This window comes from Pantherophis guttatus, chromosome 3, assembly GCF_059756535.1.
Source record: "Pantherophis guttatus breed Tessera chromosome 3, ASM5975653v1, whole genome shotgun sequence".
Lineage (NCBI taxonomy): Eukaryota > Metazoa > Chordata > Lepidosauria > Squamata > Colubridae > Pantherophis > Pantherophis guttatus.
In genome coordinates, this window is record NC_142065.1 from 124,978,541 (window position 1) to 125,006,166 (window position 27,626).

The 27,626-nt window shown below is 38.0% G+C and overlaps 1 protein-coding gene across 2 annotated transcripts; it reads right to left on the reverse strand.

The window, feature by feature from the left end:
* Positions 1–1,881: 1,881 nt before the first annotated feature.
* SRD5A1 (steroid 5 alpha-reductase 1) lies at positions 1,882–27,243 on the reverse strand. 2 transcript variants are annotated; one of them, XM_034411799.3, is made up of 7 exons: positions 27,213–27,243; positions 13,797–13,896; positions 13,175–13,528; positions 9,723–9,889; positions 6,847–6,948; positions 4,340–4,490; positions 1,882–2,130 (listed from the first exon to the last, which is right to left on the reverse strand). In XM_034411799.3, exons 2-7 carry the CDS (start codon positions 13,838–13,840, stop codon positions 2,064–2,066), a joined length of 885 nt encoding a protein of 294 aa, XP_034267690.2. In that variant the 5' UTR covers positions 13,841–13,896; positions 27,213–27,243; the 3' UTR covers positions 1,882–2,063. The 2 variants fall into 2 exon arrangements, with proteins under 2 accessions (XP_034267690.2, XP_087746342.1); XM_087890216.1 differs by lacking the exons at positions 13,797–13,896; positions 27,213–27,243 and having other exon boundaries at positions 13,175–13,754.
* Positions 27,244–27,626: the final 383 nt, after the last annotated feature.

Here is a 27,626-nt window from a genome sequence, read left to right on the forward strand (position 1 = left end):
TAAATTGCTGGCTCGCCCACCCCTCGCCCACCACTATTTATTGGCAATAAATAGTGGTGCAGAGGGGCGGGGCGGAACCAGCAGAATCCCACCACTGGCTATAGGGCGGCCCTTTGAAGCCCCGTGGCAAGAATTTAAACAGTTTTTTTTCCTCTAGCCATCAGCTGGGACTCAGGAGGCAGCAATAGATTGGGAGTGGGCAGGGTAAGTGAACAGCTGGCGATCCAACAGAGCAGAGAGTGAGGGTGAGTGAAGGCAGGGGGGGCGAGAGAGGGCTTTGGCGACCCCTGTGAAAGGGCCGTTTGACCCCCAAAGGGGTCGCGACCCCCAGGTTGAGAACCGCTGATTTAAAGCAAAAAATTAAATTTGGGATTTATAGTGGAAAAATGATGCACATTAAAGAAATTATATAAAGTGTGTAATGATATGAAGATTGGTCATGACAATAACTTTTTTTTATTAATTTCAGGGGACAAACTATGATAGGAGAATACACCTTTATACAGTGAGATCAGGAATTAGTTCTCAGAACTGTGCATGCCAGCAAAAGCCAAGCAGCCTAGTCAAGTATAAATTAGGCAGAGCTTAGGAGAATTGAATTATATTATTGAATGTATGTATGTATGTATGTATATCCTACCTTTATTGTTTTTACAAATAAGGGGGTTAGAAAGCAGGTTGAAATCTAGAGGAGGCATGATGGTTTGGTGATTATAGACACTGAGCTTATGAGCTGGAAAATTGGCAGTCCGGGTTCCAGATCTGAGACCCATGCAATGGGGTGAGCTCTTGTTCCTTGCACCAGCTCCTGCCCACCTAGCAGCCTGAAAGCATGCAAATGTGAGTAGATTAATAGGTATCACTTTGGTTGGAAGGTAATAGTGTTCTGTGTACCTTTGGCATATAGCCATGCTAACCATGTGGCCATGAACAATGTCTTCGGACAATGCTGGCTCCCTTACCAAGAAATTAAGATGAGCACTGTGCCCTAGAGTCGGACAAGACTGGACAGGGACTGGATCTTTTACCTTTATTGAGTTTGTTTGCATTTATTGTATATGCCCACTTTTATTGTTTTTACAAATATGTCAAGTTCCCAGAAACCATGTTGAAACCTAGTGTTTATGTTGTTTAACCTCATTGGGATAAGGTACAGGGCAGTGGAGTTTCTTATATGAATTCCAAGAAAGTCCAGAGTGCCTTTTAGTAAAAGCACCTTTGGGACACTGGTCATAAACATACAATAATAAATTAGAATATATTGTCTTGGCTAGAGAACTATTATTGAATTCAGATGCTATGAGCAATACATGATCAATTTGCTCAATGCTTATACTATAAGCATTTATAGAAATGCTGCTCTAACATTTTCATCACTATAACTGCAGCTTTTCCTCCTGCAGATTCCAACAACTTGAAATCAGGATATCATCTCTGAACCAGACTGGTACCTTTTGTGATATTTGGTTTAGCAGCATTTTGCAGAGTGGAATAGTAAAGGTGATTAGATATATTGATTCACTTAAGAGTGAATATATACTGGGTGGTGTGTTTTTTTTGTGAAATGAAAATATATATATTGTAGAGACCATTACAGATAATACTGGGCTATGATATTTTGCTTACACATTGCTAAAAGTGAAAACTGGGTTTTGTTCCTGGATTTTCCATGCAGTTTACCAAACTGAAGAAGCATGGTACTGTGCATATTCATTATTAACTGTTTGCAAAATATTATTATTTTTATTTAGATTTAATATAACTATCCATTCCAATAAACATTCCATCTTAAAATCTATGTTCTGATATCAGATATGGCTTTCTAAATCATGTTTATAACAACATGAGCTTATCAAAATTCAGTAATAATCAACAGGAGAGTTTTCTGCTGGTTTTAGAGTTTAATATTAAAAAAGGAGAATTAATCATCTCATCACTCAATGCCATGTTATCATTGTGATGAATTTACCTAAAAACATCTATTAAAACCCTGTTTTAGCTCCCTGGCCCCCTGCAATTGTAGTGCATTATACAGAATCAAAGCGCAGAGTCTGACAGAGAATTCAGAATACAAATGGAATTAAGATTTTCCTGGAACATGGATAGTCTTCAAACTTGTTGAGATACCATCTGAAGAAGAAGAAGAAAAAGTAAGTGAACACATGGTTTGACTCAAACATGTCAAATTCTTAAGAAATGTAAATAAGTCTATTTTTTTCATGTTATGTGTATAACATTAAGGTATAATGTTTCTTACCAGGGCCGGATTTTCCTGTAGGCTAACTAGGCTTCAGCCTAGGGCCTCAAGATCAAGAGGGGGCCTCAAGATCAAGAGGGGCCTACATTCAAATTGTTAACAAAATTAAAATTACACTTTCACTATAGGTGAAAGGGTCTCATAAATGGAATAGCTTAGGGCCTCTTTTCATCTAAATCCGGCCCTGTTTCTTACCAATAACAAAAATCAGTTATTTTTTAAATACAAATTATTATGATTTTCAGTTTACATCTTTCTGTCTATATGGCATTCAAAAGAGCTAACAGTCAAATAAAAAATAGTATAAATCGCCAAAACTATTATTTTTAAGAAGCCTGATTTTTTGACTTTTGAAAAAAAGGATATGGTTGGTTTAATGAGTTGAACCTTTAAAAAAGCACATCATTCCAGTTCTTATAAAAATCTGAAAAGAACGCTTCTTTTCAGATTTTTATAAGAACTGGAAAAAGATGCATCTGCTTTTAAGAGTTCAATTGATGATGTGCTTCTTTAAAGGTTCAACTCATTAAACAGAAGATATTACTAGCAGAAAGATATTAGTTTAGCCAAAATCCAAAGTGTTTCTTCCAAATTATTTATGAAGTTTATAAAATCCTTCCAGTGTCATTTAAAAAGCTTCTTGTATCAGGAAAATATTATAAGTTGCCTCGAAAGTTCAAATATTAAAAAAGTAAATAAAACAGAGATAGATGAATGAATGAATACTTATTATAGCCAAAGAACAGAGATAGAAGGTATAAATGAAAACAGTTAAAATAATCAAATAAAACTAAAATAATACAGGCAACTGTGATAGCTGATTTAAAATATGTTACAACTGGTGTATTATATATTTGCAAAGATTTGTAAAAGTATTTTTAATGTTAACCAGAAAATGTTTACTCAGTTCTCAGGCATCTGAAATTATAGAATATAATCTAACATAGAAAGTTGGAACATCAATTTAAAGTAGATATTTCTGAAATTTTAAAATTTAAAATTTTTAAATTTCAGAAAAGATCATTATAAATCTAGTTCACATTTCTTTCATATGTTTCTATATAAGTCCATTCCCTCCACATTAAATGCACAGAACATAACAAATTCACAAGGGAAGTCAATGGCTGGCTTTTAATTATTTTAAAAATATTTATAGCAAAACCAAAAGTCTGGTTGTTTGACAAGCTTGTTTACTTGGAAATATGTCCACACAAATCCATCAATAAAACATCATTTCTACTGCTTCAAGGGACATTTTCTGGATAAATGTTTACTGATTTCCCCCGTACAATACCCACGGAAGGGGCAGGGCACATCCATGTCCCACTGTTTCCAGGAGTATTTTGTGATTGTGGTATGTTGTGATTGTGGTATGTATCTCAAAGTTTAAAAGTGTATGAAATCAGGCAGGTTCACTTTGGAATATTAATAAGAACTTTCTTGCAAATGATCTACTTAAATTACATGGTGTTCTTAAGGTAATTAGTAGTAGTTTTAACTGTTCAGTTGTGTCCAACTCTTGACGACTTTATAGGGAAATGCTCTCCATGCTGCCCTGTCAAGCACAGCTTCTTTCAGTAGTTAGATGTTCATCTTTGTATCAACTTTGATGGTATCAAGTCAGCAAGTTCTTTGCTTGCCCCTTTTCCTTGATCCACTAACCATTCTTAGCAACATTGATTTATCCAGTGAATTTGCACGCATGACATAGACAAAGTAAATCAGACCGAGCCTTGTCGTTCTGGCTTCTAGTGATGTTTCAGGTTTTATACAATGATTTATTCTGTTTTTATATAGCTGGATTTTATATAGCTGGTTTTATATAGCTGGATTTTTAACATAATGACTGATCTTTATTCAAATGTACTTTTAATAAAAAATACAATTTTCAAAAAACCAATCAACAAACTTAGATGAACCCAGTATTTAGATTTAACCATTTTTTCTTTAACAAATTGTAAAATAAATGCAGCCATTAATGTCTACAATAAATTCAGGATATATAGGCAGCAGATATTTGCAACAATCACCATATAAACTCAAATGAACATTCAAGAGAAATTAAGATTTTGGGAAACTCACTGGTGATGGGCATACGCTCGGCTTCCTAATACCAGTAATGTACTGGTGGCAAAAGCTGTACTTTCTAGCGTGTTGCATGCAAGAGCAAATCCAGACCACTCAACAATCTCTCCAAAGAAGTTAGCTCCACTTACATATTCAAACATTCCTCCTACAGAAAAAAAAAGTTGCAATTATTGACTTTGCAAATAAAGTTTTATATATTTCAACAAAGGCAAACTGGAATTGTCTTGAATATTTTTCAACCACGTCTGTAATGAATATGAAATAAATAAATCAAGGAAATTAGTCACACTACCATTTTCAAGCATTAAAGGAGTGGGAACCATTCCTTTAAAACAAAAGAAATAACCATACGATTATCATTTGTATTCCAAACATTCAAGATCCTAATTCTCCCTAGTTTTGTGGTACTTCCCTTTTAAAATGCATTAGATTAAATTCTGTTAGCAGATAGTTTTGCCAATTATAACTGTATTTTGGTTTGGGGAAGAAGGCTCCCCCTGCCCCCTTTTTGGCTTCATCCTCTGTCTCCAAGAAACATAATTCTGCACTATTTTAATGGGATAAAAACCAAGCCCTTGGACAAAGAGCAATGCGGTTAGGAGACATACTGTAGTTCATATTATTTTGGGTTTGTTGTATCTGCTTTTTTCCTATCTGCTGCATCATTCTTTACCAAACCTGCTCTAATAAAACCCTGAACTTCATTCAGTTTGGCCTAAACTGGTGGAAAAATAGGCAGCTGAAAATACAGTACATTGAATGCACCTTGTATCTCTTTAAGAAGAGTCCAAATAAACTTACAGCATACATTTTGGAAGAAACTGGAGTTATAGACCAAAGATGATCAAATATTCACCGATCTTTGTTATGGGTAAATTTTTGGAAAACGTGTAACATTATCTATTACATGTGTAGCCTTACAGGTAGTCCTCAACTTACAACCACAATTAAGCCTGAAATTATGGTCATATGTTAAGCTGGTGGTTGGGGGGGGGGACATTATGTGACCAACCCGATTTTATGACATTTTGTGGTAGTCATTAAGCAAATTGTTTTTCTGCAATGGCCTTTTTTTTTTTTTTACTACAAACAGCTATAATGCATTGTAAATCCCTGCCAATTGACCATTAAATGCTACAAACAGTTATAAATGCAGGCTGGCTGCTGATTGCCCAAAATGTGATCACATGACTACGGGAGCTCAGCTGTCAAAACTTTGAATCCACATCATAAATGTTTTTTGGGAGATCCATTTAACTTTGAACAGGCACTAAGCAAACTGTTATAAGATGAGGACTATCTGTATCTACATTATATTGAAAATACTGGTGTGATTATAATGAACTCAAGAGAGATTTCAACTCTTTTTTTCAGGGTTATATTGTGAACTCATTATCCTATGGGACAAGGTAGCCAGAAATAAGAAAATTGTAATATTATTATTATTATTATTAGTTCAATTTATATGCCGCCTTTCTCCGAAGACTCAGGGTGGCTTACAATGCATTTAAAAAACCATTATAAAAACATTTAAAAATTAAAACATTAAAACCCATTCGCACCATTCATGGCCAGATCTCACAAGATCGCAACATCGAGATCAATGGCCCCAGGTCTACTGGAAAAGCCAAGTCTTCACCGCTTTTCAGAAGGCCAATAGGGTGAGGGTGATCCAGACCTCAGGAGGTAACTGGTTCCAGAGAGCTGGGGCAGCCACAGAGAAGGCCCTCCCCCACGGGCCCGGCAGCCGACATTGTTTAGCTGACAGGACCCAGAGGAGACCAACTCTGTGGGATCTTACCAGTTGCTGGGAGCTATGTGGTAGAAGGCGTCTCGAAAGTAACCTGGCCCTGAGCCATGAAGGGCTTTAAAGGTAATAACCAACACCTTGAATTGTGCCCGGAGACCAATAGGGAGCCAGTGCAGCTCACGGAGAATTGGTGTAATGTGGGTGTATCTAGGTGCACCCATGATAGCTCGTGCGGCTGCATTCTGGACCAACTGTAGTCTCCGAACACTTTTCAAGGGTAGCCCCATGTAGAGCGCGTTGCAATAGTCCAACCGTGAGGTGACAAGGGCATGAGTGACTGTGAGGAGAGCCTCCCGATCCAAGTAGGGCCACAATTGGTGCACCAGGCGAACCTGTGCAAAGGTCCCCCTAGCCACAGCTGTCAGATGTTGCTCTAATCTTAGCTGTGAGTCTAGGAGGACACCCAAATTGCGAGCCCATTCTGGAAGCAGCAATCATACCAGAAAAACAACACGGATGTATCTATCTAGGTCACAAGGGACAGAGCTTAACTCAAAGGTGATTCTGCTTGGCAAGCATAATACTTTCTAATTATTTAATCAACTTCTGTAGCAATCACAATTAACAAAAAAATTGGGATACAAGGTTTGAAGCTCTGGCAAGCAATAAAAATAAATTATTAAATAAATAATAATTAGAATATTTAAATGCAAAAATATTTATATTTTAATTTAACATATGCAACGATTACCTGTTGGGATTTTATATCCAGTCTCCCCTGGTTTTCTTAGGTTTCTCAAAATATAATCAGAGTGCATGTTAATCAGGAGACCACCTAGCCAAGCTGCAATCCCTAGAATAAACATTTTAAAGCAATGAATTGAAATTTATTTTTTTAAAAAATAATAATGTAAGTAGTCAATATGTATATATGCTAGAGAAAGTGGTTCATTGAATTGAGCCCAAAATTTCCATTGCTAACAAAAACAGTTGTTGGTGAGTTTTGCGTCATTTTCTAATGTTTCTTGCCACAGTTGTTAAGAGAAACACTGCAGTTGTTAAGTGAATCTGGCTTCCTCATTGACTTTACCTGTCAGAAGGTCACAAAGAGGGATCACATGATCCTGGGGCACTGCAACCATCATAAATATGAGCCAATTACCAAGCATCTGAATTTTGATCATGTGACCATGGGAATGCTGTTGTAACTTCAAATGGTCACTAAATGAATAGTTGTAAGGCAACGAGTACCTATATTGGCTCTACTCAATCCAATTGAAGATCCAGGCTGGGGAGAGTTCTCTATACAATGCTACTGTGCAGTTCTAAATTCTCGTCCGATTAATAATCAGAACTGACTATGAGTAACTCAGAATTGATGATATGCCTGAAAATTTCATCCAATCCTACCAGATATTGATGAAACTGGAGCCATTTGCTTGTTTTCCCATGCAGTTTAGCAGAGACGCAAAAACTGCAGGATTTCGGTAGGTGAGGTTCTTTTCACAATAAGTACATCACATGCACAGAAATCAATACAGATTGCTATCTAAATGACATGAAAAGTAGTAGTTACTCTGAGGGTGTGGATGAGAATTACAGGAGTTAAACAACCAAGTGAACAGTCTTGTAGAGATTAGTTTTTGTAATGAAACAAGATAAGCAAATAGTTTGTAAACAAATTTGTCATGGCTTAGACTTAAGGCCATTCATTTCATAAGAATGCATGCATGAAGTTTCAGGCTATTAAAAAAATCTGAGGTTCCTTCCCCAGAGCAAGAACAGACCACTAACTATATTCCAAGCCTGTCCTTACCTTCATCTCAGTACCCTCCTGAAGATGAAACAGCGCAAGCTTTGCTTCAGGTTCCGTAATCTGGAGATGAAAACTTTAGCTTCTGCAGCCGTTTCCTCCCCTTTTTTATATTGGACTGGTTCATTGAGCAACTTAAAGCAAAGTCCTGAAACTGACATTTGCCCATACTTGTTTAACATATATAATTGAGAGGAGTTGTCTCTGAATTGTAGCACTACATGCCTGGCAAGAGGTCCCACTGATTGTTGCTCCCAGAGAAAAAAGTTTTTTCCCAAACGCCATCACTCTGCTAAACAAATAATTCCCTCAACACTATTTACTATTTACTAAGTCTGCACTACTATTAATCTTCTCATTGTTCCCATCACTCATCTCCTTCCACTTATGATTGTATGATTGTAACTTTGTTATTTGTATCCTTACGGTTTATATTGATATTGTTTCCTGACTGTTTATTTGTACCCTATGACTATCATTAAGTGTTGTACCTTATGATTCTTGATGAACGTATCTTTTCTTTTATGTACACTGAGAGTGTATGCACCAAGACAAATTCCTTGTGTGTCCAATCATATTTGGCCAATAAAAAAATTCTATTCTATTCTTTGGTTTCTTGCTTCCTTCATTCACATTATCTTTTCAATATTGGTAATCCTCCTGTCTACATAATCCTCCTCATCTTCTCATCTTTCTCACCTCTCATCTTTCCTACTACCTTCTCCTATTGGTACATTATGATTTATCAATTGTTGTTGTAGCTTATGATTTTTGACCGACCCGTATATTTGTCTTCATTCTTATGATTATGATCTATGATTTATCACTTTGTTGTTTGTACATGCACTGAGAGTTTACGCACCGGACACAAATTCCTTGTGTGTCCAATCACCCTTGGTCAATAAATACTATCTCTTAATGGTGGCCCAGTTTTGCAACATTCAAAATTACAATGGCATTGGGAAAAAAAAACACTTTATGATCAGTCCTTTCATCTTTCACTTCACAACATCCCTGCAGTCACATGATTGAAATTCAGGCATTTTGCAACCAGCAGCTGTTTGCAATCATTGCGATGTCCTGCAGTCATGCGATCACCATTCACACAGTTCTAACAAGCCAGCTTCCAACAAGCAGATTAAAAGGAATAGCCTACAGTAAAATTGCAAGTCACACTTAGTGATGTCCCTCTTAACAACCATACCACTTAGCCATAGAGTTGTTAGTCCTAACTGTGGTCCTTAAGCAAGGTCTCCCTATAGATTAGAATTGCCATATTGATCCACCCAACTAAATGCCCTTCTCAACATTTCAGCAGGACTGATCTACTTGTGGCATCTTGTATAAACAATGCTAATTTTCACTAGATAGTACCTAGATAGTAGCTAAGAGATACAACTGCTTGCCCATTCTCTTCGCTCACTGAATTTTTTAAAATTAGTTGTTCTCATTCAACAAAGTCTAGCTCAGTGGTTGTTTTAGAGATAATTTTAACTGTATCTTAATTTTCAGTGCCATGTAAGCCATTTTGAGTAGGTCAGAAACACAAAAAGAAATAATATTGGGAAAATATGTTGTGACTACATGTTCTGTTGATTTAAATAGCTAAAAAAATAATGAATCACTTCTTTCTCCAGGACTTCTGTTTCATTACAGTAGTAAGTGGGAATGCAGTTCTCAAGAAGATACCATTTCAGCTTGAGCAAAAGAAAAAAAACATAGCTTAACACAAAGAGGATTTAAGCCATTCAGGATAAGAAACAAAGATCAATTGTTGGCAAACTGACATATACATATTACTTGAAATGGCTTACCAAGAATGAAACGTAGTTCTGTTAGCCAGTTGGATGAATATTCTGCGTAATTAGTTAAACTTCGGCCTTGCAAATACCCATTATATGAGCAGAATATAAATGCTGACACAAATACAAAAAATGGTACTGATTTTCCTCCACGGATTAAGAAAGGGAATATGAATGCTCTGAAATATGAAAAATAAATTTTTTATTTAATTACAATTTTAAACATTGCAGAAATATACAATAATCCATACATATGCACAGGCATATTTTCAAAAGCAGAACTCTATTATTAGGTCACTCACTTTCCATTTAAAAAAACTCAAAAGATGAAACATTAATAGTAAATACACATACATACATGCATGCACACACACACTTTGCACTAATATTTAAGTTACTGAAGTATATCGTGCATATTATACAAGCAGGAGACCCTATACTATTCCAGTCAAATGGCTGTCCAGTTTCTTCTTGAAAACCTCCAGTGATGGAGCACCCACAATTTACAATTTCATGATTGAATGTATTGTTTGGGATGGCATGCTTAATAACTTGTCAGCAGTAACTACAATAGTAGTATTACCGTCAAAATGTTGATACATGTAGACCAGACTGACAGAACTATTTCAGTCATTGATCAATAAAACTACAATCAATAAAATGAACAACACAAAACTATGTTTTTAGGTACAAGAACTTTTCCTAATTTTTTATACAAAAGATTAACATAGCTACTTCACCTGAAAATGAGTTATTTTCACACTGTGATATGAACAATGAATAATACAAGAAATATAAATTATAATGATAGAAAGGAAAAGGGAATAAAAATGTTTACCTTTTACTGATTAATCTAAACTAATCCACAATACATATTTTTGTTTTATATTCCATTATGTATATAGATTATTCTGAAATTTCAACAATAAATCAGCACTCTTATTGACTGACCAAGGGCTTGTTTCCCTGGCTTCAATCACTTCTTTGGCTATTTTTGTCCCTGCTCAGCCAACAATTGTAGTAGCTTTAAAATTGAATGTCTGTCCTTCTTTATTGCAATGTAAGTCTACCAATGAGTTCGGATTTCCTCCTTTAAGTGCTTGTTCATATTTTTGAAATCTGGTGGTTAGCTTCCTTGATTTATTGTAACTTCTGTAATCATAGATATCACTGATCATTAATATTATATATTTATTCAATTATAGATAATTTATAAATAATTTCTCTAAATTCAGTATAAACATTTTAGAATACTAACAGAGGAGCATGGAAAATTTAGAATCAGAAAAATGTCATAAAATTACATATAGAGGAATTATGAAAAGAAATAGGTCAGCTGGGAGGCAAAACAAACATTTTTGGCTGCCAAAAAAAGAGGAGATAATAGAATTACTGAGGCCTCAGAGGGCATGGTTTATTCCATGTAATCTAAAAAATTTGCTGATCAAAAAAAAAAAAAGACAACATAAAAGGAAACTAGACAAGGAAACTAAGCTGAGCAACGTTAGTAAAGATGTTTGGAACTGTGGAAATTTCACCCAAGTCTTGACATCTGAGAAATCCACCATATCTTGAAGAAGGACCTTACATATGAGCAATTGGCTATATAACATATTTAGTATAGTTGCAAAATCCAGGTATAGGTCTTATGTTTGGGTTTGTACCATTACTCACTCTAATATACTCATGATGCAAGTTAAACAACAAAATGTTCAAAAGTTATATTTACCAAGCACATTTAAATTATATTAAAGTAACCAATACCTTTACAATCCCCAAGGCATGTCAGAACTTTTGAGCACCCCTAATGTTTGAAAATTGAAAGCTGAAAATTTTGACATGCCCTAATTTGCAATATGAACAGTCATGCCTCTGTAGGAGAGGCAAAACTGTATGTTAACTCTGGGCATAATTGTGCAAAATTGATTACAACAGTCTATGCTCCTAACACTATAATTACTCAGAAGTAAATTATGGTACTTCCAAGGAATGTTTTTACTTAATCACTATCAAGAATGTAGTTTCTCTTCTCAAATAAATCTGAAAAATCTAAGAGGTTTGGCAGGCAAACTATTTTTCCCCCCTACTGTATATGCTATCTTTAAAGTGCTTTGTACTGGAAATAAATGATCTTGTAATCAGCTATTCTAGAATTTAATTCATCTGTGTTGATGGAAAATGTTATAGATGAGATTCCTTTCTGTAACTGCTTTACCTTACTTCAAAAGTTGCATCTTTTGTGTGCTCAGAATCATAAAGAATAGGGAGACCTTTATCATAGATTTCAAAAAGGAATTAGGAAATGCTGATTCAGATATTGCATGCTGTGATGGTGATTAAGAAAGGTTTTTCCAAATGTATGTTTAATGAGATGAAAAAAAATAAAAAAAATAAAAAGGGCTTTTATAATTAAGAACATTTAAATGCTTAAAACAATGCCTTTTATTGTTTTAATGGTTTTTACTGTTTTTATTGTTTTAAAATGTTTTATTTATTTATTTATTTATTTATTTATTTATTTATTTATTTATTTATTTATTTATTAAATTTATATACCGCCCTATCCCTGAGGGACTCAGGGCGGTGAACAGCGAATGATAAAAAATACATGTAATACAAACATTAATTTAAAAAAAAGATTTTAATTATAATATTTTTTTAATTTTTAGCTGCATTTGCTGAAAAGGGTGGCTATGGAAATCAATCAATCAATCAAACAAACAAATAAATAATATGAAGTTATCAATCTTCATATGCACGATACAAGAATGAACTGAGTTTTAAAATTTTATCAGAGGGCCAAGTATATAGTTGCTGAAACTTCTAATAAACTGCAAATGGCACTTATAGTATTATGCCTTGAAATTTTAAATCATTTGTGAGACTCCATAAAAGGCCATCCAATAAATAAGCTCCAATGAATTAGTGCAATACATAGACCCATCCAGAATTTCTTTTGTCAGTTCCCCCCACTCAAAATGTGAGTTTTTATATGCATCTTTTGATGACTGAGCTCTTCTCTCAACTGTACTTTTTATAGTTTTGAAGAATAAAATGACAATGATGAAGATGGACAGTAATCTAATCAAGAAAAAAAAAGGCATGATCCTATTCCAATCAACAAAGATTTAAATAAAGCCAGTATTTAACTTCAGATGTTGAGCTTGATAGTTTCAACCCTAACCAAATCCACCTATGATAGATGTTGTCATCTATGTTCTCTGGTCAAAGGTGCCGTTTTGAAATTCTGTCTATAAATAATTGGCCAGAGCCTCATCGGCTGCGGTTACACTGGCTGATTTTTTTTTATGTAAAACTGACCTCTGTAGCACCTAATTAACCAGTCCTGTTCCTGTTTAAACCTCATTCGAAGACAATCTCCTAAAAAAACAAGAAGTTCCTTTAAAAAACAGGTTTTTCAAGCCGCGCGCCGCAAAAAATAAATAAATAATAGTCCCGCCAACCTGTAAAAGTAGTGGAGGAGGAAGAGCCCCAGCAGAAAGCGGTTGGGCCAGAAGCTGAGACGGTCACCATCGCTACACAGCACGAGCATTACAGGGAAAAGAAAGGCAGGCGATTCTTGCACCATCCAGGCCAGGGTGGCAGGAACAGGATAGCCGTAAGAGTTTGAAGCGTAGCGGCCGTACGGTGCCCCGGCCCGGTGGACAACGAACATTACCGCCAGAATTAGAAAGCCCACCATGGCGTAGCTCATCTGTTTCAGCAGCTGTTCCTCCTGCGGGCCGGAGACGCGTTGCCAGAAAGCTTCGGAGCACAGGAAGGTACACGCGAGCACCGCCGCCGACTCCATCGCCGCCCTGAAAGAAAACGGGTGCAGAAAGCGCTAACGCCGCCCAGCTTTTCCTTCAGCACCTCGGCTGCTCTGGAAGACAAGAACGCCTGTTATCCTCTCTCTCTTTCCAGGCTGGGCTGATAGACGGTCAGAAAACATTCCGGCCGTTACATAAAGATCTGGGGCGATCCTCGAGGTGGGGTGGGGTGGGGTGGGAGCGTCATAAAGGCAGTCGGGAAAGTCAGACTCAAGGGGCGGTGCTTATCTCCGGGATGTGAAAAAGTAATAATAACCTTAGGAAGGGCCAGCTCAGCCCGTTTAAGAGTTGGTTTAGCATCGCTTCCCTTCGTTCCCCTTTCACGGTTGGTGATGCCGCTTCGAGTTCTGCCGTACCTACGAGAAAGCAAGACACCCAACACCTCGCATTATTATCCACTCGCTGTTGTTGCTCCGGCTCTACAAGAAGGGAAGATTTTTAACCCTTGGTGCTACCCAGAAGCGAACCATAAGCAGCTCTCTCTTTTGGCTTGCTTAATGTTCCGGTTCAGTTGTGCGATCATTCACTGAAGCCGCACTTACCTTGTTTCTGCCTCTTAATAGGAAAGTAGTGTGGATAGGATCCACTGAGGGAGGATCTTGCAAAATCTAAATTAGCCATTACTACAAGAATGTCAAAAGACAAATGGGGTCAAAATAAGGCCACACCTGAATGCCATACCTGAACAATTACAGCCTGTAAGATATTTAATGCGTCTTGCTGTGGAGATCCCAGTACCAAGATGCATCCGTTGGCTCCTTTAAGGCTTGTGGACTTGTGGAAGATACACCGACACAAAACCTTTGGTATATGATGAAGGCCTATGCAAGAGGTTTAATAATGGACTATACAAGGAAGAGAAATTTGAAGAAAAGGCAAACATACAAAATATTGGAAGATGATTATAAGAAATTTGAAAAGGAACTCCAGAAATGTCCACATATAAAAGATGTTAAAGTGAAAATGGATACTATAAAGCATAAAATGGACTTACTGGAGAAAGAAGAATTAGCCCAAAAAATTAGAAGCACTAAACAAAACTATTTTGAGAATGCGAACAAACCAGGAAGATGGTTAGCATATAAACTGAAAAAAGAAAGAGAATCAAGAAAAATAACACAATTAATTGATGATCAAGGGCTAAGTAAATTTGGAAACAAAGAGATGGGAAAGATAATACAGGAATATTACAGACAACTTTATGAGAGAGAAAAGATAGAGGAGGAAAATGTGACAAGATACTTACAAAAAGCAAACTTGCCTCAAATTCCCAAAGATATTGAGGAGATGTTAGAGGGAAATATAAAGATGATGGAGTTAATAGAAGCAATTAAGAAACAAAAGAATGGGAAGGCACCTGGGCCAGATGGTTTGCCTGTAGAATGTTATAGGACATTACAAGAATCTTTAAGTTATGAATAAAGTGATGACGAAGAAGAAAATACCCAAGTCATGGACTGAGGCATATATTACATTGATCCATAAAGAAGATACTGACTCACAACAAATCAAAAACTATAGACCTATATCCCTGCTGAATTCAGATTACAAAATTTTTGCTTCAATATTGGCAGAAAGACTTAAAAGATATTTAAATAATTTTATACATGGATAAAATTGGATTTCTTCCAAAAAGACAGATTAGAGATAATATTAGAATAATTTTGGATACTTTGGAATACTATGAAGCTCATCCCAAAAAACAGATGGCTTTGATATTTTTAGACGCACAAAAAGCCTTTGACAACATGAACTGGTGATTTATGTTGCTTTAAATGGAACAGATGGGCTTTGGCAGAAAATTTATACAGGCAATAGAAGCTATATACTATAAGCAAACGGCAAAAGTAATGATAAATGGAGAACTGACTGATTCTATTGAGATAGAAAAAGGTACTAGACAAGGATGCCCACTGTCCCCATTGTTGTTTATATTGACATTAGAAGTCTTAAATAGAAATATTAGGGAAGAAAAAGATATAAAAAGCATGAGAATTCAAAGAGAAGAATACAAACTGCAAGCATTTGCTGATGACCTGGTATTTATTATTGAAGAACCACTAACATCAATAAATAAATTGATAGAGAATATTGGAGAATTTGGGAAAGTACCTGGTTTGAAAATTAATAAAGATAAAGTGAAGATTTTGACTAAAAATATGTTGACAAAGCAAAAAGATGAACTGATGGAGATATACAAGATGCAAGTTACAAATAAGATTAAATATTTGGGGATATATTTGACAGCGAGATGCACTACATTTAAAGAAAATAATTATAATAAACTTAAGCAACAAATAGGGACTGATTTGGCGAAATAGGGAAATTTGCAGCTTTCTTTGATTGGTAGGATATCAACTATTAAGATGAATATTTTGCCTAGACTTTTATATTTATTCCAGACAATTCCAATTAAACTGGGGAAAGACTTTTTTGAAGACTTTAATACAGTGGTGGGTTCCTCCCGGTTTGTTCCGGTTCGGCTGAGCCGGCAGCGGTGACGATATGACGTCACCGAACCGGTTCTCCCCCCCCGCCCTCCCACCCACCCACCCACGTTATTCTTACCTTTTATTTGGTCCCACCCCCAATCTATTGCTGCCTCCTGAGTCCCAGCTGATGACTAGAGGGGAAAAAAACTGTTTAAACTCTTGTGGGGGCGGCTTCAAAGGGCTGTCCTACAGCTGATCAGTGTTAAAAGCAAACAAATGAGTCAGGTCGTATGTGCGAGGACTTGGTCGTAAGTGCGAGGACCTTCCAGAAATGACTGAACAGCTAGCCACGCCCACCTAGTCACATGACCTCCAAGCCACACCCACAAAATAAACCATGCCCACAGAACCGGTAGTAAAAAAATTTAGAACCCACCCCTGCTTTAATAGAATGGTGTTGAAATATATTGGCAGAGAAAGAAGTGAGGATACAAGAAGTTGCTACAAGATGCTAGAATGAGGGGAGGCTTTGGTTTACCTAATTGGGAACTTTACTATCAAGCAACAATTTGATGTGGATTAAAGAATGGATAACTTTGAGAAATACTAGATTATTGAATTTAGAAGGGCATGATTTGTTGATGGGGTGGCATGCTTTCTTATGGTATAAAGGAACAAAAATACAGGGGTATTTTAGAAGACATCAGTTACGTGAAGCTTTGTTCCTGAATTGGGAGGAGATTAAAAAGCAACATTATTTGAAAATTCCAGTCTGGGTATCTACAATAGAAGCATTTTCATATTCAGTAGTATTTAGAAGGGAACAAATTGTTAGATATAATGAATTAATGGATGAAAAGGGTGAACTTAAATCGAAACAAGAATTGGAAGAACAAGGTTTTAAGATGGATTGGTTTTCTTACTGGCAAATACGTTCTAGACATGAAGATCTTAAGCAAAAAGGTTTTTACAATGTTATGACTAACTTAGATAAGATTTTAATGGGTTCTAATAGCTATGTAATTAAAAAATTATATGGATATTTGCTAGAGGTAAAATTGAAAGAACAAGAGAACCAATGATAGCATGGGGGAAAAATTTTGGTCATAGTATTGATTTAGAGAAATGGCAAAAATTGTGGTCGCAAAATTATAAAATGACAATGTCTACAGCATACAAGGAGAATTTGTATAAGATGTTTTACAGGTGGCATCTACCCCCAACGAGGATAGCCAGAATGTTCAAGAATAAATCGGAGAAATGTTGGAAATGTCATCAAACTCCAGGATCATACTACCATATGTGGTGGACATGTGTAGAAGCTAAGAGATATTGGACTAAGATATACACGTGGTTGGAAAAAATGATAAAGAAACACATTGACTTTAAACCAGAGATATTTTTATTAGGGATTTTACCAGAAACAAATAATAGAGAATTGCAATATTTAATTGTGAATGTTCTAACAGCGGCTAGTATTGTATTTGCTAAAAATTGGAAAGGAGAGAAGTTACCTACTGAGGAAGAGGTTATTAAGAAAATTATGGAATGTGCTGAAATGAGTAAATTGACATTTGAAATTAGGGAACAGGAAGATAAACAATATTATTTGATATGGGATTTGTTTTATCAATGGATAGACAATAAAACATGGAGATGAAATATGAAATATGAGGTTGATGTAAAGATAAAATATGTGAATTTCTTTCTTATGAGAAATAAGCTTTTGTCACAAATTGGAAATGGGATTAAGCACAAAAGAATGTTAATGGATCGATACATTGTCTGTAATTGTTTGGAATGATGATGATTTTATGTTTTGTTTTTGTTTCAAAATAAAAAATTATTTTCAAAAAAAAAAAAGACTTGTGGACTTCAACTCCCAGAATTCTGAGAGTTGAAGTCCACAAGTCATAAAAGATCCTTACCCTTGTTCTAAGACATAGGTGTCCAATCTTTTGGCTTGCCTGCGCTACATTGAATGAAGAAGGATTTTATTGGGTCAGTCATACAATATGTAATATAGTTAAGGTATATAAATAACAAATTTTCTTTAACAGTTTACACTCTTGTGGGGCCACATTATGGGATGGATACTCCTGTTTTAGGAGGTTCTGCTAGCACTGATCTATTGGTTATATACTTTTTAAAAAATCTTGTAGCATTTTCAAAAGGGTCTGAATACCTTTTTAATCCACGGGTGCTGGACTTCTTTGGTAAATTGTCCTACAGCAGCTTCTGAACCAACTCCATATTTAGAGATGATATGCCCCATATTATCTTACGCCAACACCAAAAATGGTTCTTCATTACTGTTAAGCTTAACTCATGAATCCTTTCCTACTCCTATTTCAGAATCTGCTAATGCTCCTGAATTGCAAATGCAGTACGATTCTATTCTCAGTAAAATCCTTGGATGTCACTAAACAACCAGAAATGCTGAAATATCTCATTAGCTGAATTATACCACAATGGCTCATGATTAAAACAACGCCTACTTCAGAATGAAGTATACAATTTTACTGATTCATTGTCAAGTACACAATTTGATTCATTCTTTGTCCTTGCGAATAGTCACAATTTCTCATCCAAATTGTGAACAGCTTTCTTGTTATAAGGTGGCTCAGTACATCCTCTAAATTTGGTACCGAAATATGGTAATTTCATTGTAGTTCTATAATAAAGAATTATAATTATTTAACGTACATCCTCTTCCTCTATTCTATTTTTTAAAGCAAAAAATTAAATTTGGCATTTTATAGGAGAAATTTTGATGCATATTAAAGAAATCAGATCAAACTGTGTAGTGATATAAAGACTGACCATGGCAATAAAAGATTTCATTGATTACAGTGGACAAAAACATAACTATGATACATATGTCCCAAAATACCCCTTCATAGAGTTAGATCAGGAATTAGTTCTCAGAACTGTATATGCTAGCAAAGGTCAAGCAGCCTAGTCAAGTGATTATTAAATTAGACAGAACTTGGGAGAACTGAACTACATTATTGAATTTGTTCATTTATTTATATCTCACCTTTATTGTTTTTACAAGCAACTCAATTTCCCAGAAACCAGGTTCAAACCTATAATTTATGATATTTAGCCTCATCTGGGATAAGGTACAGGGTAGGTAAGTTTCTGATCCACATTTGGGAATTTTCCATAGAGGAACAGAGAAGAAATCCCATCAACAACCTTGATATCTAGGCAAAAGGATGATGCCTGGTAGGTGTGCTAGAAATATGCTCAGTAATTAACAGCACAACTTGGAGTTACAAATCTTGCAACCCACACTCTAAACATAGGGGTGAGTAAGCCAATATGTCAAAAGTATTCATTCAACAGCCCCACCTAGCAGTGTAATGCCATCAAAAAACAGACAGAGGAGATGCATGCAATGAGGGTATTAGACCTTCCCAATTGTCCGGATTCCCATTCCTAGGGGAAAATAATATTTCTGCACAGACTTTGGAGAAAATCAGAAGAAAATAAAAACAGACTTGTTTCCTACATCTTGCATTGATGACTGGCTCAAGCACCTAGGAAAGTCAGCAGGGGTGAATTCTACTTACCTTTACTACCAGTTCTCAACAGGAGCTCATGCACGCGTGCATGCTTCTGCACATGCACGGATCACCCTTGATGACATTGGGGTGGGTTGGCAGAGCCTCCTGCTGGTTTTACTACCGGTTCTATAGAACCGGACAGAACCGGGAGCAACCCACCACTGAGAGTCAGGAACATTTTCACACCAGACTTGATCAAAGGTTATTGAAAGATGTCTTCGGTAGACAGTGATAAGGAGAAGTCAGCTTTCATCACACATTTTGATTTGTTTGAATTTAACACAGTCCCATTTGATCTTTGGAACGAGAAAAATGACTTCCAACTTTTCTTGGTGCAGTTACAGTCTCAGCTTTTTACTTTACATATTTAGTATATAACTGGATAGACATTTCGATAACAACAAATTAATTAAAGTTTCATTTGTTTCTGTTTCAAAAATAAAGTCTAGAAGTGGTTTCCAAGTAGAAACAAAGCTAGATCATTCTTTCCTTTAATTAACACAGTTAATTTTGCCACCTCTGCCAGCTCCATCATTTCTTCCATCCATCCTTCCATCGGGGGAATTGCCATATCGTTCCATTTTTGCACATATAAAATTCTTGCTGCAATCAGCATATTTTTTTCACCTTCAAACATGATTTTCTCACCAAAGTTTCATGGTCTTGGAAAGTCATATTCTTAACTAGCATCTTTTTTGTTAATTTATTTTAAAATCAGCTAGGGTTCCAAGCAGGGGTGAAATCTAAAATTTGTTACTACTGGTTCTGTGGGCGTGGCTTGGGGGGAATGTGGGCGTGGCCTTTTTTTTTTACTTTTAAAACCATTTTTTCTACAACCTCTTCGGCTAAGAGATTGTAAAAAAATGCTTTCAAAAGGCTCTGACGATCCAAGCTGAGTTCCCTGATCATCAGAGATGCTTGGATCGTCAGAGCATTTAAAAGAAAAAAAAGGGTTTTTCTTTTAAATGCTCTGACGATCTGACGATCAACTTAGCTGGGATCATCAGAGCATTTAAAAGAAAAAACCCCCTTTTTTTCTTTTAAATGCTCTGACGATCCAAACTGAGTTCCCTGATCGGCTGAGGCTTTTTTAAAAAGCCTCTCCGATCAGGGAACTCAGCTTGGATCGTCAGAGCATTTAAAAGAAAAAAAGGGTTTTTTTTCTTTTAAATGCCTGACGAGCTGCACGATCATCAGAGGCTTTTTTATTTTTTTTTACTTTTAAAAACATTTTTTCGGCCAAAGTTGTAGAAAAAATGCTTTTAAAAGTAAAAAAAAAAATCCTCTGATGATCGCACAGCTCAGCTGGGCGTGGGGGGGGGATTTTTGCTACCGGTTCTCCGAACCACCCGCCTCCATCGCTACCGGATTGGGTGGTCCGGTCTGAACCGGGAGCATTTCACCCCTGGTTCCAAGTCTTTTAGTTTCTTCATTAAATATTCCATATAACGTTTTTCAGTCTTGTAGAAACAAAACTAAATCATCAGCAAAATCAGTTTATATATTTAATTTTTAATTTTTTAATACCAACTATTTTTTCATTTTTTCTAATATCTCTATTCAAAATTTACAAGATTAAAATAAAAAGCAATGAAGATAAGTGGAAAATGGTTGTCTTACACCTTTTGAAACTCACATAGTTTAGTGAAATCTCCATTGATAACATGTTCATTTGCTGAGATGTAGAAATCTACTTGATTCCTTGAATGAATTTCTCATCAAAGTCCCTGTTCATCCTGTCCCAGACAGGATGATCACCTATAAAACCTTTCATGGTTTAGGGTCAAGTTATCTGAGGGACTGTCTATCTCCCATGCTTTCTGCATGACTGGTAAGATCAAGGAGAGTTGGTGTGCTTCAAGACCCCTTGATTAAACAATAATATCTAACATGCCTTTTCTATCACAGTACCTTCCCTTTAGAATGATAGTGTCCCCCTAACCTGGAGATCTCTTTAGACCCACCCTATTGATGTTCTAATGGGATGTGGTGGCTCAGTGGGCAAGACACTGAACTTGTCCAACAGAAGATCGGCAGTTCAGCGGTTTGAATCCCTAACGCCGCCTAATGGGGTGAGCTCCCGTTACTTGTCCCAGCTTCTGCCAACCTAGCAGTTTGAAAGCACATAAAAAATGCAAGTAGAAAAATAGGGACCACTTTTGTGGAAAGGTAACAGCGCTCTGTGTGCCTTTGGCGTTGAGTCATGCCAGCCACATGACCACGTAGACATCTTTGGACAGCGCTGGCTCTTCGGCTTAGAAACGGAGATGAGCACCGCCCCCTAGAGCTGGAAATGACTAGCACATATGTGCAGGGGAACCTTTATCTTTACCTATTGATGTTCTAAAGGTCTTTAATAGTTGGCCGTTCTTCCATGTTTTGGGGTGTTATTTGTGGAACCCTTGATGGTCGTTGGTGTAGTTTATCCAGATGCTGTTTTATTATTTTTCTCTTTTGAATGTAAGCTGCCCAGGATCATTCTGAAGTTGTATGGCTTCTAAATTGGATGGATGGGTGAATGACATGGCCATTTTTTTTTTTAATCATTTGAGAAGGATCTGGAACATCTGAAATTGGGTTTCAATCCATCTGGGGTGTTAGACTCACTATTAAGGTAAAAAAAGTCTTATATTGGCTTGAATAAGGTAATTTATCTGGATATTAGATGGATTATAGAACTATTACCTTTAGAAGACAAGCTACATTTCTTCCAAAGCCTGGCCCATCACTACAAGATAAACACTTAGGTGCCAGCCTATTACTACCAGATGTTCATGCCTAAGTAGGGACAAATTGCAGGATCTTTGTCAGGTCTAACCTGGATGAACAGCTCCATTGTGGTGGTATGAATGAATGAGTGCCAAGTGCATTTGAACAATTGAAAAAAGCTCTTAACTAATTTGTAGGGTTGCTAGCTTTTTGAACAACTATGTATGTCATGTTAGTGATGTCTCAGATAGAGGCATTGGGGACAGATTTAATAGAAGCAGCATCAACCAAGATGGTGTTCCTGACCAAGTGTGTGATGTTGAATCAGTTTTGATCTGGCCAAGACACTCATTATGCCATTATCTGTGGAGTTACAATAGAATTGATCTTGCGGTGTTGATATCACTACTGTCCAGAAAATCCAATACAAGAAATTTGTGTGCTGGAGTCTTGCTATACAGAAATAGCATTAAATACAGCCAAGATGGGATGATTACAGTGACAGATATATTCTCCAAAGATCCTTTGACTATTAGGAATTGTGGGAGGGGAAGATCCAGTAAGGAAAGATAGCATTCTAATCAATAATTGGTACAAACATGAGATGACAGCTAGGCTAAGAAATTATAAGTCTAGTGATTCTTATATTCTTTAATTGCAAGATATATTTCCAGACTGATTAGTTGTTTATAAATGATGCAAGTCATTCCAGAGCAATGTTCTTAAAAGAAATATGTGATCAACAGGAAAACCCCATTACCGTTTTAAAGAGACAGAGACTAAAATAATCCTGGGACAGAGTTTATTCTTTGCAAAGGGCCTTTCTCTCGGAAGGAGATGAAAGACGAAAAAACAACAGATTACATGAGTTTTTATAGTCTTCAGGAACATCAGAATACACGTCAATAAAGTCCCTTGGGAATCAGTTTCAGATCTTACATAACATCTTATATAACATATGCAGTACATGATCCACCCTGGAAATTCCCCAATTCCCAACAGAAATACCCCTCAAAAACATCAATTGCGTACTTCCCTTTAATTAATGAGGGCAAGTTGACCCAAGAGCATATTTCCTGCAAGATAAACATATTCTCAAGAACACAGGAATTACACAGTTCCTTTCTCATGTTCTTAAATGTCAGCTAAATTATATAATCAGGTTATACAAGGTAAAATAAAGCCTTAACATGATTTTAAAATGGCGTAACTCAGGTTATGCTTTTACAGGAATAATTCTTATATTTCTCACAAAATGAGAATGAGATGCAGGGGGATGAAGCGATGGGCATTAGTATAGTAAGTGGGAGGGGCAGATATGACGGCTGCAGGGGGCCATATTATGTTTCGGGAGTGCGCACTCGTTGTTTACGAGCGATTGCCCACTCCGACCCCCAAAGCACTGCTCGTTTCCCGGGTTGTTCAGAGTCTCAGACCCTGGGTCTACAGCTGATGTTATGTAATGCCAGGTCAGTGGTAAATAAAGCCCCCCTCATTCATGATCTTATTTCAGAGGGGGGTGCTGACCTGGCAGGGATTACGGAGACCTGGTTAGGCCAGGAGGGAGGAGTTCCCCTTGTGGAAATGTGCCCGCCAGGTTTCCGTGCATTCCATCAGCCAAGGACTCAGGGAAGGGGTGGGGGAGTGGCAGCAATCATTAGAGAAAGTCTTTGCCCAAGGGAGGCCACTGTTCCTCAGATAGCCGGACGTGAGTCCCTCCTTGTGAAGTGGGGTCGGGGGATTCAGATGGGCCTACTGATTGCGTACCTGGCTCCCTGCCACGTAACAGTGGTCCTGCCTGAGCTGCTCGACATTATAGCCGGGGTGGCGGTGGAAACCCCCAGACTTATTGTTATGGGGGATTTTAACCTGCCATCTGCTGGTGAGATGTCGGAGATGGCTCGGGAGTTCATGGCTTCCATGACGGCCATGGACCTGACCCAGGTAGTTCAAGGCCCCACCCACTTGGGGAATCACACTCTGGACTTGATTTTTGTCTCTGATCAGTGGCTGAATGATCTAAGAATAGGGGATATAGACATCAAGCCCTTGTCATGGTCTGATCATTCTCTCCTTCACATGGACTTTCAAGTCACTTCCACCCACCACAGGGAAACGGAACCAACCAAATGTTTCCGTCCCAGGCGCCTGATGGACCCCGAAAGGTTCCTGATGGAGCTTGGGCCATTTCCTGAGACTTTGGCTCACAAGTCGACTGAGGACCTGGTGGTCGCCTGGGACAGGGCGGCTACTGGGGCCTTGGACCGTGTTGTGCCTTTACAGCCTCTGATCCGATGCCGATCTCGTCTAGCTCCTTGGTTTTCCGAGGAGCTGAGAGAGATGAAGCGTCGGAAAAGACGCCTGGAGAGCAATTGGAGGACAAGCCGATCTGAATCTGACCGAACACAGGTGAGATCTTATATTAAGATCTACTTAGTGGCGATAAGAGCGGCGAAGTCTAGCTACTTCTCCGCTCTTATTGCATCTGCAGAGAACCACCCAGCTGCGCTGTTTAGGGTGATCCGCTCCCTACTTCAGGTGGGGGTATGGGAAGATCCCTTAAAGGGTCGAGCTGAGGATTTTGTACAATTCCTGCATGATAAAGTTGCTCAGATTCGGGAAGGCCTGGACTCCGATTGGGTAGATCCAGGGGAGGAGACGGGGGCAGGTCTTGAGAGCGTTATCTGGGAAGAGTTTGACTCTGTGGCTCCTGAGGACGTGGACAGGATTCTGGGCAAGCTTAACGCTGCCACATGTTTATTGGACCCGTGTCCCTCCTGGTTGGTACTGGCCTCCCGGGAGGTTACACGAGGCTGGCTCCAGGGGATTATAAATGCTTCTCTGAGTGAGGGTGTCTTTCCCGCCGCCTTGAAAGAGGCGGTTGTGAAGCCCCTCCTCAAGAAGCCTTCCCTGGACCCGGCTATATTATCAAATTATCGTCCAGTCTCCAATCTTCGCTTTGTTGCGAAGGTTGTTGAGAGTGTGGTGGCGCAAAAACTACCCCGATACCTGGATGAAGTTGTCTATCTGGATCCGTTCCAGTCAGGCTTCAGGTTACGATACAGCACGGAAACGGCATTGGTCGCATTGGTGGATGATCTCTGGAGGACTCGGGACAGAGGTTGCTCCTCTATCCTGGTCCTATTAGATCTCTCAGCGGCTTTTGATACCATCGACTATGGTATCTTACTGCACCGGCTGGAGGGGTTAGGAATAGGGGGCACCGTGCTTAGGTGGTTCTCCTCCTTCCTCTCTGACCGTTCGCAGTTTGTGTTGGCAGGGGGGCAGAGGTCGACCTCGAGGCACCTTATTTGTGGGGTGCCGCAAGGGTCAGTCCTCTCACCCCTTCTGTTCAACATTTATGTAAAACCGCTAGGCGAGATCATCCGTGGTTTTGGGGTGAGTGTTCATCAGTATGCTGATGACACACAGCTATACATCTCCACCCCAGACCACCCCAATGATGCCCTTGCTGTGATGTCCCGTTGCCTGGAGGCCGTGCGGATCTGGATGGGGAGAAACAAGCTCAGACTCAACCCCTCCAAGACCGAGTGGCTGTGGCTTCTGGCGTCCCGGTATAGTCAGCTAGTACCATCACTGACAATAGGGGATGAGATCTTGCTCCCCACAGAGAGGGCCCGCAACTTGGGTGTCCTCCTGGATTCACGGTTATCTTTAGAAGATCATTTGACGGCCGTGGCCAGGGGTGCCTTTTATCAGGTTCGCCTGATCTGCCAGTTGCGTCCCTTTCTGGATCGGGACGCCTTGCGCACGGTCACTCATGCCCTAGTTACCTCCCGTATGGACTACTGTAATGCTCTCTACATGGGGCTCCCCTTGAAAAGCACCCGGAGGCTCCAACTGGTCCAGAACGTAGCCGCGCGGGTGATTATGGACGCAGCTCGTTACGCCCATGTAACACCTCTCCTACGCGAGCTGCACTGGCTCCCGGTGGTCTTCCAGGTGCGATTCAAGGTGTTAGTTATCACCTTTAAAGCGCTCCATGGCTTAGGACCTGGGTACCTACGAGACCGTCTTTTGCCACCAATAGCCTCCCACCGACCAGTTCGTTCTCACAGGGAGGGACTACTCAGGGTACCGTCAGTCAAATTATGTTGACTGGCGACTCCCAGGGGGAGGGCCTTCTCTGTGGGGGCTCCAACCCTTTGGAATGAACTGCCCCCGGAGATACGGAATATCCCTGATCTCCGTACTTTCCGCCGTGCCCTCAAGACCCTGATGTTCCAACAGGCGGGGCTAAACATACAAACATGTGAATGATTTTTTAAATGTTATCTAATTCTGGGTTTTATTTAATTGACCAAACTAAGTAATAATTTTAATTAGCAATTTTATGATGTTTGTGTGTCTATATTTTTCTTGACTGTACACCGCCTTGAGTCCTACGGGAGAAAGGCGGTATAGAAATATAATAAATAAATAAATAAATAAATAAATAAATAAATAAATAAATAAATAAATAAATAAATAAAATATAATATATAGCAATGTAACTATTTTTAATTATATATTTAATACATGTATGTTGGCTGATTAATAGTGCCTATATTATTTAATATAATTTCAATACATAGATCCATGCCATATTTTGGCAAATACTGATGAAAAATGTTTTATAATTATTATAATCTCATTCATGTACTTGTATTTTTTGTCTTCCACATCCTTCAGATAAATTGAAGGATGTCATGCTAAAGAAAGTTTTGTATCATCCCAAAGCTCAGGAAACAAAACCATGTTTTATGTTACAAGATGCAAAATATCCCTAAAATGAAGCAAAAACCCTTCTAACAAAAAGGTGGCAATGGAATGTATTACTCCGAAAGATTACATTGACAATACTTTAACTTGGATTAACAAAGTTCACAAAGACCACGATGTTCACTCTGCAAGTTTATCTAGAAAAAGTATAAAGTCGAAGAAGGAAAAGTCACCTACCGATCCCTTCCTTTCCCTACCAGTCCGTTAGAACAGAAGAAAGTTCTTGGAGGAAAAGAGAAAGTTTTTTTAAAGAAGAAAAAAAAATCAAGAAAACCCAGTCGCCTTTTGGAAAAGCACCTTTGGGACCTAAAGGATTGATAATATCTATATAGACATTAAACCTAAAGGATGACCTAAAGGATTGATAATATCTATATAGACATTAATTTATTAAGTGTTTGTTACTTAACATCATTAAGTATTGTACCTTATGATTCTTGATGAATGTATCTTTTATTCTATGTGCACTGGGAGCGTATGCACCAAAGACAAATTCCTTGTGTTTCCAATCACACTTGGCCAATAAAAAATTCTATTCTATTCCATTTACCGATACACGCGAAATCGGATTGGATTGGTTTGATTTAGGAG

Bases quoted from the DNA above. Each gene is read 5' to 3' on its own strand.
- SRD5A1 (XM_034411799.3), bottom strand. From the start codon at position 13,840: ATGCTAAACCAACTCTTAAACGGGCTGAGCTGGCCCTTCCTAAG. The intron at 6,949-9,722 runs GTAAGCCATTTC...TGTTTATTCTAG, and splicing joins AGAACTACGTTTCATTCTTG to GGATTGCAGCTTGGCTAGGT. The intron at 2,131-4,339 runs GTGAGTTTCCCA...CTTCTTCTTCAG, and splicing joins CGAGCGTATGCCCATCACCA to ATGGTATCTCAACAAGTTTG.